At 48.2% G+C, this 13,834-nt stretch overlaps 2 protein-coding genes across 3 annotated transcripts in view; both read left to right on the top strand.

The window, feature by feature from the left end:
• The window catches only part of PC (pyruvate carboxylase), a 548,480-nt gene extending 536,162 nt beyond the window's left edge, over positions 1-12,318 (top strand). For both annotated transcript variants that reach the window (XM_060253969.1, XM_060253977.1), the window contains exons 17-21: positions 582-826; positions 1,656-1,835; positions 3,832-4,080; positions 7,480-7,620; positions 11,289-12,318. In XM_060253969.1, coding sequence (XP_060109952.1) covers positions 582-826; positions 1,656-1,835; positions 3,832-4,080; positions 7,480-7,620; positions 11,289-11,537 — 1,064 coding nt within the window. In that variant the 3' untranslated portion in view covers positions 11,538-12,318. The remainder of the gene's footprint in view (positions 1-581; positions 827-1,655; positions 1,836-3,831; positions 4,081-7,479; positions 7,621-11,288) is intronic.
• LGALS12 (galectin 12) overlaps positions 1-13,834 on the top strand; it is a 403,592-nt gene that overhangs the window by 330,157 nt on the left and 59,601 nt on the right. The window lies entirely within an intron of this gene.

Here is a 13,834-nt window from a genome sequence, read left to right as displayed (position 1 = left end):
CATAATAGGATTGTCAGCTCTGGGATTGTCAGGAAATACCTGAAGATTTTGGAGGCAGAGGCTGAGGAGGTGGGTTTCGGGAGGGGAAAGACTTAATATTGATTATAATACTCAGAGCTTTTTTTTAGCAGGAACTCCTTTGCGTATTACGCTATACCCCTCTGATGTAGCCAGTCCTCCAAGAACTTACAGTAGGCCCTGTACTAAGAGCTCTGTAAACTCTTGAAGGATTGGCTACATCAGAGGGGTGTGGCCTGATATGCAAAGGAGTTCCTGCTACAACAAAAGCCCTGGGTACCTCTCAGCATACAGAACTGTAGGAAAAAAGCCCTGATAATACTATACAGTCCACCTTCCAAAGTAGCCATTTTCTCCAGGCAACAAGATCTCTATAGCGTGGAGATCAGTTGTAATCCCAGGAGATCTCCAGCCACCTCCTGGAGGCTGTCAACCTTTCCCATCTACAACATTGGAATAATAATATCAGGGGGTCGTAGGGCTTCCAGTTTCTGACCTACTATATGGAGTTAACTGGCGGTGATCTCTGTTTCTCCACTGCCCTATCGCCTGCATTGAACCAGGGATCCAGATGGAGAAAGTTTTTGACTACAGTGAATACTGGGAGGTCGCTCGGGGCCTCTACGCCCCCTTTGATTGCACGGCAACCATGAAATCTGGCAACGCTGATGTCTACGAGAATGAGATTCCCGGGGGACAGTATACCAACTTGCACTTCCAGGCCCACAGCATGGGGCTGGGTAACAAGTTCAAGGAGGTGAAGAAAGCCTACGTGGAAGCCAACAAAATTCTCGGGGACCTCATCAAAGTAAGAATGCCTTTGATTCCCCCGCCTCCTCTGCGTGCTTACCCTTTTCATTCACAGGAAGGAGGGCAAGGTGGTGGTGGAAAGCACCATCAAGTTGCAGTTGACTTTCAGTGACCCCTATAAGGTTTTCAAGTCAAGAGATGTTCAGAGATGGGTTGCTATTGCCTGCCTTGGGGTCTGAACCTTGATATTCTTTGGTGGAATCCCATCCATGTACTGACCAGATCCAGCCCTACTTAGCTTCAAATATCTGATGAGATTGGGCAAGGTGAGTAGTGGTATTTGTGGTTTCTCTCCTAAGAGTGCCTTCAGATAGCTCCTTTTCATTGAAGAGTGACAAATGGTGGCTCAGAGATAACTCACTCACATGGGGGGTGGGGAGATCTTATAGGTTTGCCAACCTCCCGGTGGGACTTGGAGATCTACCACAATTAGAACTGATCTCCAGGAGGTAGACATCTGTTCCCCTGGAGAAAATGGCTGCTTTGGAGGGTGGAGTCTGTGGCTTTATTACCCACTGAGATCCTGCCCCTCTCCAAATCCTGCTCTCCATAAGCTCCTCCCCCAAAATTTCCAGGTTCTTCCCAACCTGGAGTTGGTGGCCCTATGTGTCATGCTACAGCCAGTCATACAAGGATATTTTTGCCAACCCTTTGCACAGTGTGTTCTTCCCTGGTGCCTGAGACTTTCCATGTGTTTGTTTCATAAGCAGATTAAGTTCGGGTCCCATTAATCAGACCTCAGCATTCTATTTAAGGGGCATCGGGCCAGCTGCTTCTCTGTTGGCTCAAGACCTCCCCGCTCACCTCTCTCTTCCTTCTCCCTGCAGGTGACCCCCTCTTCTAAGATCGTAGGTGACCTGGCGCAGTTCATGGTTCAGAACAACCTGACACGGCAGGACGTGGAAGCCCAGGCAGATGAGCTCTCCTTCCCAGCCTCAGTGGTGGGGTTTCTGCAAGGCTACATCGGCATCCCATACGGAGGCTTCCCAGAACCCTTCCGATCCAAGGTAGGTTCTTAGTGGCCGGTGGAGAAGGAGCTGGGAACTGCAGTGGGTTCTTGTTCATTGGTGGTGGAAACTGTCATCAAGTCGCAGCTGACTTATGGTGACCCCATGGGGTTTTCAAGACGAGACAAGAAGAAGAAGACTGCAGATTTATACCCTGCCCTTCTCTCTGAATCAGAGACTCAGAGCAGTTTACAGTCTCCTATATCTTCTCCCCCCACGACAGACACCCTGTGAGGTGGGTGGGGCAGAGAGAACTCTCACAACAGCTGCCCTTTCAAGGACAACTCCTGCGAGAGCTACAGCTGACCCAAGGCCATTCCAGCCGCTGCAAGCGGAGGAGTGGGGAATCAAACCCGGTTCTCCCAGATAAGAGTCTGCACATTTAACCATTACACCAAACTGGCTGGTTTGCCATTGCCTGCGTCTGTGTAGCAACTCCGGGCTTCCTTGGTGGTCTCCTATCTAAATACTGACCAAGGCTGATCCTGCTTAGCTTCCAAGATCTGGTGAGATAGATCTAGCCTGGGCCATCCAAGTCTGGGCTCCTGTCCATTAGGAGGAGAGATTCAGAAACTTTGGGAGTCCTCGTTTGCATGAGCACTTATATTTAATCTGTACAAATTTCAGATACCACATGAAAAATAAATCTGTTTTCTTGCCAAGCCCCATGGAATGTCTCCTCACACAGCTTTCTTATTCCCATTGATTTCCATTGACTGTGTGTTTCAGGCTTTCTGCCATCTCGGCTAAATTAGTGTCGAAAAGTCTTGAAAGACCATTTTAAAAAAAAGTGATTGCCAATTAAGTGATTATTGGAGGAAAAATGTTAGATAAATAGCCCAATGTGTTGACAACGCACTATGAGCCAAAGATTCCCTGCTGCCTGCAGTCTTGGGCAACAAGCCCATCTGAGCATGCTCAGACCTAGATCAAAATTCTGCGCTTTCTCTTCTTGCCAAGGAGGGAGGGAGGGAGGGAGGGAGGGAAGGAAGGAAGGAAGGAAGGAAGGAAGGAAGGAAGGAAGGAAGGAAGGAAGGAAGGAAGGAAGGAAGGAAGGAAGGAAAGAAAGAAAGAAAGAAAGAAAGAAAGAAAGAAAGAAAGAAAGAAAGAAAGAAAGAAAGAAAGAAAGAAAGAAAGAAAGAAAGAAAGAAAGAGTCAGATATAGTGTGATCTTTTCTCCTTGACGGCTTAGAACAGGAGCTCTTTGGGGGTTCGCTAGCAACTGGGGGTGGGGATCTGTGGAGTCATTTGACAACTGGAGTGATGGGAGCTCAGTAGGGGTTCCTTAGTAACCAGAATATGAACTGTATGAGCACCATAGCAACTCAAAGGAAAAGATTTGTGATGGTCCACTAGCAAGTGAGGAAATGCCCATGTGACAATATCACAGTGGGAGGTCATATTTTTCAACCTCAGATGGCAGAAGTTTTTACAACTAGTTCATTCTTTGATATAAAGTCATCTTTAACTAGATGGGTGGGTCATGGATTCATCTTGAAAAGAATATATGTTTTGATATAGTTGTGTTCTGTTCAGATATTTTAATCTAGGGTATTTCTAGAGCAACTTATAACAACTTTGAACCAAAAATTAAAGGAAAAGGAAAGGTCCCCTGTGCAAGCACCAGTCGTTTCTGACTCTGGGGTGAGGTTGCTTTCACAACGTTTTCACGGCAGACTTTTTACGGGGTGGTTTGCCATTGCCTTCCCCAGTCTTTTTACACTTTCCCTCCAGCAAGCTGGGTACTCATTTTACCGACCTCGGAAGGATGGAAGGCTGAGTCAACCTTGGGCCAGCTACCTGAATGCAGCTTCCGCTGGAATCAAACTCAGGTCGTGAGTGGAGAGTTCAGACCAGAATACTGCAGTACTGCTGCTTTACCACTCTGTTCACTCTTCTCCTCCCTGGTTATCATTGGGAGGTTTCCTCAGCCATACCCATTTGGCCTCTCCTGTCACTTCCACCTCATGCACTGGTTTCTTTTTTGCTTCCCTAGGTGTTGAAAGACCTGCCTCGCATCGAGGGTCGCCCAGGGGCTTCTCTGCCCCCTATGGACTTCCAGAAGTTGGAGCAGGAGCTGTGTCAAAAGCACGAAGAGGAGATTACCCCGGAGGACGTTCTCTCTGCCGCCATGTACCCCAAAGTCTTTGATGAGTTCAAGGATTTCACATCCACCTTTGGCCCAGTCGAATGTCTCAACACCCGCCTGTTTCTGGAGGGACCCAAGATAGCAGAGGAGTTTGAGGTAACTAGGGGGAGGTCTTTGCTCTTCGGGGTGGCAGAGATTCCAGACAAGCCCCCTCTAAGGCAGGTGCTGCCTTACTCTGCCCATGACTCATAAGAACATCAGAAGAGCCCTGCTGGATCAGACCAGTGGTCCATCTAGTCCAGCATCCAGTTTCACACACTGGCCAATCAGTTCCTCTGGAGGGCCAACAACAGGGCATAGAGTCTGAGGCTTTCCCCTCATAAGAACATTATTAGAGCTCTGCTGGATCAGACCAGCAGCCCATCTAGTCCAACCTCCAGTCTCACACACTGGTCAGCTGGTTCTTCTGGAGGGCCAACAACGGCATAGAGGCTGAGGCCTTCCCCTCATAAAAACATTATTAGAGCCCTGCTGAATCAGGCCAGTGGTCCATCTAGTCCAGCATCCAGTCTCACACAGTGGTCAATCCAGTTACTCTGAAGAGTCAACGAACAGGGCACCAACGAACAGGGCTTCCCCTGATGTTGCCTCCCAACTCATATGACATGTTTTCTTTATTCTCTATTAATCTTCCCCCCCCGCCCAATCAAGACACAGCTGACTTACGGCGACCCTGTGGAGTTTTCAAGGCAAGAGACACCTGGAGGAGGCTTGCCATTGCCTACTTCTGCATAGCATCCCTTGTATTCCTTGAAGGTCTCCCATCCAAATACCAGCCAGGGCCAACCCTGCTTAGCTTCCCAAGATCTGATGAGATCAGGCCAGCCTGGGCTATTAATCATACTGAGGGGGAAACACTGCTGCTCCAGAATCACAATGGGTATAGAGTTTGGAGTATCATTCCATTGAGAAGGGTGTTGTGGAAGAAAGAAAGGAAGCGCACCTCTTCTTTGCTTTCTGAAACCTCATTTGCGAGAATGACGCAGAAAAAAACCAGACAGTAGGATAAGGGATGTAATTCTGTGGCAGAGTTAGTGCTTTGCTTACGGAAAGTCCCCAGTTACCCTCTCCAGGAAAAAGGACCACAGGTAACAGATGGTGGGAAAGACCTCTCACTGTCTGAGAGCCAGGAGAGCCACAACCAATCAGAGGAGGCAATACTGGGTCAAGGGGCCAATGAACTGACTGAATAGAATGCAGCATTCTGATTTGCAGTCTACAGCATAGCAAGTGGCAGTCTTGTGTCCAACTGGGGTTTCTTCATAGAACATCGTATGTGGCCCTCCTTCCTGCCTTTCCTGGACACAAAAAGAGTGCCTAGCGAGAGACCTTTTTTCTTTTTACATTTTAAAAAAAAAAGTCACGCAGATCCTATTGCATTGTTTATCGGCTATCTTGCACTGCCTGATTAATGGCGGTGGAATGCAGCCAGGTCTCAGGTGACTTGTGGCAACCCCATAGGGTTTTCAATGGCAAGAAACAAACAGAGGCACTTTTGCCGTTGCCTGTCTGGATTTCCTTGGAGGTCTCCCATTCCAACTAGGGGGACCCTGCTTAGCTTCAGAGAGCTGCAAAAACTGAGCTATCCTGGACCACCCAGGTTGGAGCACGATTACTGTGTTTCATATTGTGCAATTTTATTATTTGTTTGTTTGTTATAATCAGTCTTTCTCCCTGAGACTCAACGGCAGATTGTATTACATGAATAAAAATGATTAAGTCAAACAGCAGGAGAGTCACAAATTAGGATAAAAATTATCTTTTTTTATACTCATTTCGATTGCCTTTGTGTGCTGAGAGAGAAAGTCTTCAGCTTCATAACAATACGCAGGGGTGGGATTCTAGCAGGAGCTCTTTTGCATATTAGGCCACACACCCCGGATGTAGCCAATCCTCCTGGAGCTTACAGTAGGCCCTGTGCTAAGCACCCTGTAAGCTCTTGGAGGATTGGCTACATCAGGGGTGTGTGGCTTAATATGCAAAGGAGCCCCTGCTGGAATCCCACCCCTGACAATACGTACATTCTACTTAAAAATGGCTAGAAAACTTACACTGCCAATGCTGACAGTTCGCAACAGCTTACAAAAATTCATGTGAGCATTGTAATTTTCCTTAGAGGCACAGGCAACCAATATTTGTTAATAGAGTCAGATGGGCAGCCGTGTTGGTCTGAAGCAGCAGAACAAAGCCGCACCTCTAAGACCAACAAAGTTTTATTCTGCATATAAACTTTCATGTGCATGCACCCTTCTTCAGATACATTGAAATGGAAGTTGCCAATCTTCCTATGGACTGACAACTTCCATTTCTATGTACCTGAAAAAAGATGCATGTACATGAAAGCTTAAACACAGAATAAAACTTTGTTGGCCCCAGATCTGTCTTTCACCTCTAGGGGGCAGAATGGCGCCCACAAAGCTGCAGGCTGGTAATCATAGTCACATGACAGGAAGAAAGAGAAGCAAGGATATGACATCACCAGTGTCAAATACAAACACTGCGATATGCTAACACATTCAGTAAAACTTTTTTTCAAGAATCATCCAAATCTTTTGTCACATTTAAGAAGTACCGCCTTACAATATTACAAAGAATAGTCCATCGAGTGATATCGGCTCATTTCGTCAAAGTCTTCCTCAGGAGTATTCCTATTTACTTCAAAGTTATCAGCCTCTTGTTACAAATCAGTGTGTATATTGGGAGCAAGCACAGTCCCTAACCTATTCTTTAAACAAACGCAAAAGCCTTCTGAATTTGACTTGCAAAAATGCTCTCCGCAACTGGCTCGCTTCTAAATTAAAACTAAACACTTAAGTGCTATTAAGAGAGCATTTTGCAATGCCATACCAAGAAGTCCTTTCCACTCAGTGGCCTGATGTTATGGTCCTGTTGCTCCTTGTTGCTCATATGCTGTAAAGGCACTGAGACGAGGCCCCCTTGCTCTCTACACAGGTTAAGACAGGTTAAGACGGATAAAAGGAAGTACTTCTTCACCCAAAGGGTGATTAACATGTGGAATTCACTGCCACAGGAGGTGGTGGCGGCCACAAGTATAGCCACCTTCAAGAGGGGTTTAGATAAAAATATGGAGCACAGGTCCATCAGTGGCTATTAGCCACAGTGTATGGAGCACAGGTCCACCAGTGGCTATTAGCCACAGTGTATGTGTGTATATAACATTTTTTGCCACTGTGTGACACAGAGTGTTGGACTTGATGGGCCGTTGGCCTGATCCAACATGGCTTCTCTTATGTTCTTATGTTCTTACACGTGCGCACTAGCAGGTCCTTCCAAAACACAGCATTAAAAAACTGTCATAAGTTCCATAGGCTCTACTACCCACCTGAAGGTCCTGACCAACAAGCTGAAGTCGAGACCACTGGTCTTCAGACATTATGCAGTTCATAGATTTCGGGCTGGTGCATAATTCTTAAACTGCACTAGGGTTTACCTATAAGACCAGGGAGACTCACAGCTTGCTGTCTCCCTCTGCAGGTAGAGCTGGAACGTGGCAAGACCCTCCACATCAAAGCCTTAGCGCTGGGTGACTTAAACCGAGCCGGACAGCGGGAAGTCTTCTTTGAGCTCAACGGGCAGTTGCGCTCCATTCTGGTCAAGGATACTAAAGCCATGAAGGTGAGGAGGGCAACTGTCACATTATAAATAAATAGAAGCTGAGGGGGAGAGAGTGGTTGGCGGGGGAGGCTAAACCCTGCTAACATTTAGGTGCTTTTCAGAACTGTGGAATGCAGATCAGCCCTATATTCCTGTACGCTTAGATATTGTTTCCTGTAATTCCATTATTGATAGAACAACATCGGAGGCTACTGCACTTCACAGAGCAACATCCAAGAAAATAGGTCCCTGCCCCAAGGACCTTACAATCTAAAAAAGGCACCGGGGAGGGAAGAAAGGGATGCATATGGAGGAAGCAGTCAGGCTTCATTCATTTAACAGCTTTGTTTTGAGTTTGGGACTTGAGGTTGTGCCAAGGAAAAAGCAGGTTTGAAGGGAGAGAAACGACGTGACGCTGGTATTTTGGAAGGCAGTTTTGGGTCTAAAGGGCAGCAAGGGGGGAGAGAGATCAGAGCTGTTTGGAGGGGGGAGTAGGAGACCTCCATATGGTGGAGGGCGGAGGCACTGGAGGAGTGTAAAGTAATGGGGCAGGAGCGTATGAAGATTTATTGCATATTTATGAATGTTTGTTTGCTTTGAATAACCTTCCGATAATTAAAAGGGCTCCCATTTCCTCCTTCCAACCAACCCCACGCATATTATAAATAACTGGATTCATGGGCATTAAGGGTTATAAAGCAGATAACAATCAGCTGCTGTTGATGAAATTAGCCAAGAGCTTAAAAATACAACTCTTACTCATCGAGGGTGATTAAATGATGAATAAGCTCGGGCCGTTTTTCTTTCCTCTGCTTGAGCCAATCCCTTGTTTTTTGCAGGAGGCTCACCAGGTTAGATGCCAGTGCTCTCAGCCAGAGGACTTTTGGGTAGAAAAAAGACCAGCAGGAACTCATTCGCATATTAGGCCACGCCCCCCCCCCCCCCCCGACACCAAGCCAGCCAGAACTGCGTTCCTGCTCAAAAAAAGCCCTGCTCTCAGCCATCTAGCCCGTCCGTTCTTGACTTCCATCTGGGATGCACGGGGACTGGTTGCACCTCCAGGGTGTGGCTCCCGAGAAACTCCCTGGCCACCACATGTATGCTGCTTGAGATCCAAGATGGGAGAAAGGCATCATGTCGATAAGAGGCAGAGAAGGAACACTCTGCACGTGCTCAGAAGCACTGTAGGTTTTTATTCTTACTTCATGTGGTGCCTGGCAAGTCTCAACCAGGGCCAGCCCTAGACCGTCTGGCACCCTAGGCAAGGCTGACTGCCAGTGCTGAATTACACCCTGTGGAGGCCCCAAGGCAGTCGAATTCTTGAGGGGCCCCTCGCAGATTATCTCAGAGCCTGAGCGCCTGCCCCACCACCCACAGCCCCCATTGCAGCCTGCAGGCCCCTTCTCAAAAGCCCCTTTGACAAAGCTGCAGGGGAGAGGCAGAGAGAGAGGCAAACTTGGTAACAACGCCAGCAGCAGCTGCACCAGGCAAGTCAGTCAAAGAGCAGCTGAGTTGCTGGCTGCACAGGCAGGCTGGGAGGGCTGCAAGCGGGGGGGAAGACGGAGGTGGGGAAGCCGCCTGGGGGCCCTAAAGGTGTGGGGGCCCATAGGCCAGTGCCTACTTGGCCTAATTGTTAATCTGGCTCTGCTAACTTCTGGTTATATGGGGGGTACCCAATTCAGTGCCTCCAGAAGGCCGGCGCCCTAGGCAATCATCTAGTTTGCCAAGTGGCAGGGCCAACCCTGGTCTCAACCAAAGCTCTGTCTAATCCAGCACCTGGAACCTCATTTATTTATTTACTTCATTTATAGCCCACCTTTCTCCCCACTGGGGGCCCAAGGCGGCTTACATCATTCTCTTCTCCTCCATGTTACTCTCAAAACAACAACCTTGTGAGGTAGGTGAGGTTGAAAGCGTGTGACTGGTCCAAGGTCAGCCGGCAAGCTTCTGTGACTGAAAGGATTTGAACCTGGCTCTCCCGGATCCTAGGCCAACCCTGCAGCCACTACACCACTCTCGCAGTCCGTCTTAACAGCAGCCCATCCAGAAACAAGAGAATTGCACCTGTCCACAGGGGAAAAAAAGAGGAAATAGCAAAAAATCCAAGAGTTGCTGCAAAACATAAGAGAAGCCATGTTGGATCAGGCCAGTGGCCCATCTAGTCCAACACTCTGTGTCACACAGTGGCCAAAAAACCCCAAGTGCCATCAGGAGGTCCGCCAGTGGGGCCAGGACACTAGAAGTCCTCCCGCTGTTGCCTCCCCCCAGCACCAAAAATAGAGAGCATCACTGCCCCAGACAGAGAGCTCCATCTATACCCTGTGGCTAATAGTCACTAATGGACCTCTAGTCAGAAGATTTGCTTTTGTCTACAGGCTTCCTCAAATATGATTTGAGCTTGTTGCTCTTCCTTTCCAGCAGCAAATACAAGTTTATGATGAAGTAACAAGATTAAGATGAAGTAACAAGAGAGTTTTATGGCAGTCATAGAATCAGAGAGTTGGAAGGGATCATCCAATCCAGCTCCCTGCTCGATGCAGAATCAGTCTAGAGCATCCCTGACAAGTGTTTGTCCATCCGCTGCTTAAAGACTGCCAGTGAGGGGGGGCTTTTAAGAGAGCAGTCATGCCTCAACCTCTTGACCTCCTCTTCTCCAGACGGAACATTCCCAATCAGTTCTCTGCATGACTTTTGGGATTTTTTTTCCTGAGGGTTTTCCAGCCAGCTAGCCAAAAGACTCAAGGAATTGACAAAGATAGAACGCCTGCTCCATTTATCCCCACCATCATTTTAATTTAATTTAATTTAATTTAATTTAATTTAATTTAATTTAATTTAATTTGCAATTTATACCCCGCCCTGTCCCACAAAACGGACTCCGGGTGGCTTAACATTACAATAACAATAAATGAAACGTATCAAATTAAACACAACGAATTTAAGATATCTCATAAATATAATACATACAGATTAAGAGAGCCAGTTTGGTGTAGTGATTAAGTGCGCGGACTCTTATCTGGGAGAACCGGATTTGATTCCCCGCTCCTGCACTCGCACCAGCTGGAATGGCCTTGGGTCAGCCATAGCTCTGGCAGAGGTTGTCCTTGAGAGGGCAGCTGCTGTGAGAGCCCTCTCAGCCCCACCCACCTCACAGGGTGTCTGTTGTTGGGGAGGAAGATAAAAGAGATTGTAAGCCGCTCTGAGTCTCTGATTCAGAGAGAAGGGCGGGGTATAAATCTACAATTCTTCTTCTTCTTAAAATAAGAAAACCATAACTCAACAATGGTACAGCCTGATGCCACAGTTCAGCCGTTGATACAACTTGTATGACCTGCGTACATGGAGGTCCTGCTAGCTGATACAGTGAATAGCAGTCATCAGATTCCTCCTCCTCTGCCTGTCCCCTTTCTTATGAGCTGACTTGTATGTTCAAAAGAATAGCATGAGATGCAGCTGGGAGAGGCACCTAGGCGGATATGTCCCCCTTTTAACAAACAACAACTTCCCTGCATGTAAAAAATGAGGACATTAGAGACAAGATTTCTAGTTGACAGCCATTTTCCCTCTTGCCAGTTTCCATTCACCCAGATATTAAATAAAAGAGGTTCCCCCATTCCCAAATATAGAAAGGTAGCACATCAGGAAAGAAGACCTCTGGACTATGATCCTCTCATTTCTTCCTGCTGCAGGAGATGCATTTCCATCCCAAAGCCCTGAAGGATGTCAAAGGCCAGATCGGGGCCCCCATGCCCGGGAAAGTGATCGACATCAAAGTGAAGGAGGGGGCCGCCGTCGAGAAGGGGCAGCCGCTCTGCGTTCTGAGTGCCATGAAGATGGAGATGGTGGTCAACTCTCCCTTGTCGGGCACCATCAAAAAAATCCACGTCAAGCCGGAGATGAGCTTGGAAGGGGACGATCTTATCCTAGAGATTGAGTAGCCCCCTCCATAGCAACCTGGCCTCCCCCCAGAAAAACCCTGCTGCCTCTCTTTCTTGCTATACACCCTGTCCTGCCTCCATGAGAGTTGGCCATTGCCTCTTTCAGCTCTGGGTCTTAAGCGATTTGGCTTACTAGGAGGCACTGGGGCCTACCTCCTCCTCCTCTTTTTCTTCCCTGCACTCTGAAGGTTATGTGGGTCCAGCGTCAGGAGAAGGGGTACAGTGGACAGGGTGGGGGGGAATCATCAGCCCCCTCTTTTCCAGCAGCTGCTGTACCTCCACAAGGAAAGCGGCCACTAATCTTAAGAGTCTTCCTCCACCCAAAGGAAGAAGGACAAAGGATCAGAGTAGATGGATCCCCCATAGAGAGAAAGGTGCCCCCTCCATCTTTGTCATTCTGCTGCTCCTCTTTTTCCCAAATTGGATTTTTCCCAAATTGGATTTGGTGGGAGGAGGGGAAGACTTCTTTTTTCTCTCACCACCCCCTCCTGTTGCTGAGCTCTCCCTCTGGTGGCCTCTTCCTTCAGGCCCTTTCTTATTTCTTGAGTCCCTCCGCCATTCCCTTGTGAGCAGCATTGGTATTGTCTGGAGGGGGGTGGGGTCAGGGGGAGGGCCAGCTTCCTCTTTCCAAATGTCACCTTTGCCCTCTTGGCATTACTGGCTTCCGATCACTTTGTCCTCAACGTTGCCAAATCTAAGGCCGGAGCACAGGCGGGAGGTAGGGGGAGACGTCGGGGCTGTATGCCGACTCTGGAATTAAAGACACCCCCCTCTCTCCTCAGATGTTTCGCTACAGAGTCCTCTCTTGGGGAGGGGGAGACGCTGAGCGCCATCTCTTTTTTGAGATGTCAAAGGAACAGCAGCTGTGGGGGAAGGCAAAAGGGACTAAGGCAGAGGATAGCCTGGGCTGAATGTTTACAAGGTTGTTTCACCAGGGTCAGGAGGGGGACGGGGACGCCATCTCTCCCCTCCTTTCTGCCCAAGGGTGAGGGAACAAATCAGAATCATGGAGCACAACCATTTTCCTGGCACAGTTTGCTGAGGAACTGGAACCGGCTGAGAGGAATCAATTGTCTGAGGAATCATGGGAATGACGGATGTAACATGGGACTGATGAAAATTTCGCCAAAAGCTTGGGAAAGAAAAATGAACTATATATATATGTGTGTATGTATATGATCTCATGACATAGACTCTTGCTTTGGTGCCCTTCATTCTAGGCGCTTGGCACTGAGATGTGGGGAAGACAAGAGTGAGTGAAGGTGTGTTCTTTCCCAGCATCCCTTGCTACAGCTTTGGAGTCCCCTTGTTCAACAGGGGCTCTTTGCACGGTCTTCCTTCCATGTCACAAGGTCATTCTCTGCTCAGCCTCGCAAGAGCCTTTACGTCCCTGTTCAGAGACACATTCTGCGCCTCCCCAGCCTAAGCAGAGCAGCTGTCCCTGAACTCTAATTCTGCCCCCAACCAGTTAGTATTACCAGTGTGCTACTAACCAGTTAGTGCTAGCAGCAGCACCTTTGAGAGCAACAAGATTTCCAGGGTGTGGGCTTTCATGAGACAAAGCTCTAGAGTTGCCAGGTCCCCTTGCCTGTCCAGCAGGGGGATTGGGGAGGCGTTCTGGGGATGTCATGTGACGTACCTGACATGATGATGTCACCCTGAAGCAGGGGTGGAATTCTAGCAGGAGCTCTTTTGCATATTAGGCCACACACCCCTGATGTAGCCAATCCTCCAAGAGCTTACAAGGCTCTTTTTTGTAAGCTCTTGGGGGATTGGCTACATCAGATGTGTGTGGCCTAATATGCAAAGGAGCTCCTGCTAGAATTCCACCCCTGCCCAGAAACGACATCACTGTAGAATGTAGATTCAGATTTGCACTAGGAGATGCATCATATTTATATGTCACCGTGTCAGGGAGGTTGCATGGGGATGCTCTGATATTTGGGCAAAATCCTATGGTTTTTGTCACCCTCAAACCTGTAGAGCTTTTCCAAATACCAGAGCGTCCCTGCTCAACATCCCCTGTTTTCCCCCCTCCGCCAAACAGCTGGTCCATGGCAGAGAGGAGCCCTTGAAACACAGAGATCCCCAGCTGGAACCTGGGGGCTAACAACCCTACAAAGCTCCCTTCATCAGATACAAGTTGAGAGTCAAAGCTTGTTTTGTCATGCTTCACAGAATCATAGAGTTGGAAGGGACCTCCTGGGTCATCTGGTCCAACCCCCTGCACAATGCAGGAAATTCACAGGATCCGCATTGCTGTCAGATGGCCATCTAGCCTTTTTTTAAAAACCTCC

This window comes from Heteronotia binoei, chromosome 1 (assembly GCF_032191835.1).
Source record: "Heteronotia binoei isolate CCM8104 ecotype False Entrance Well chromosome 1, APGP_CSIRO_Hbin_v1, whole genome shotgun sequence".
NCBI lineage: Eukaryota > Metazoa > Chordata > Lepidosauria > Squamata > Gekkonidae > Heteronotia > Heteronotia binoei.
This window is presented reverse-complemented; position numbering and strand designations above follow the sequence as displayed.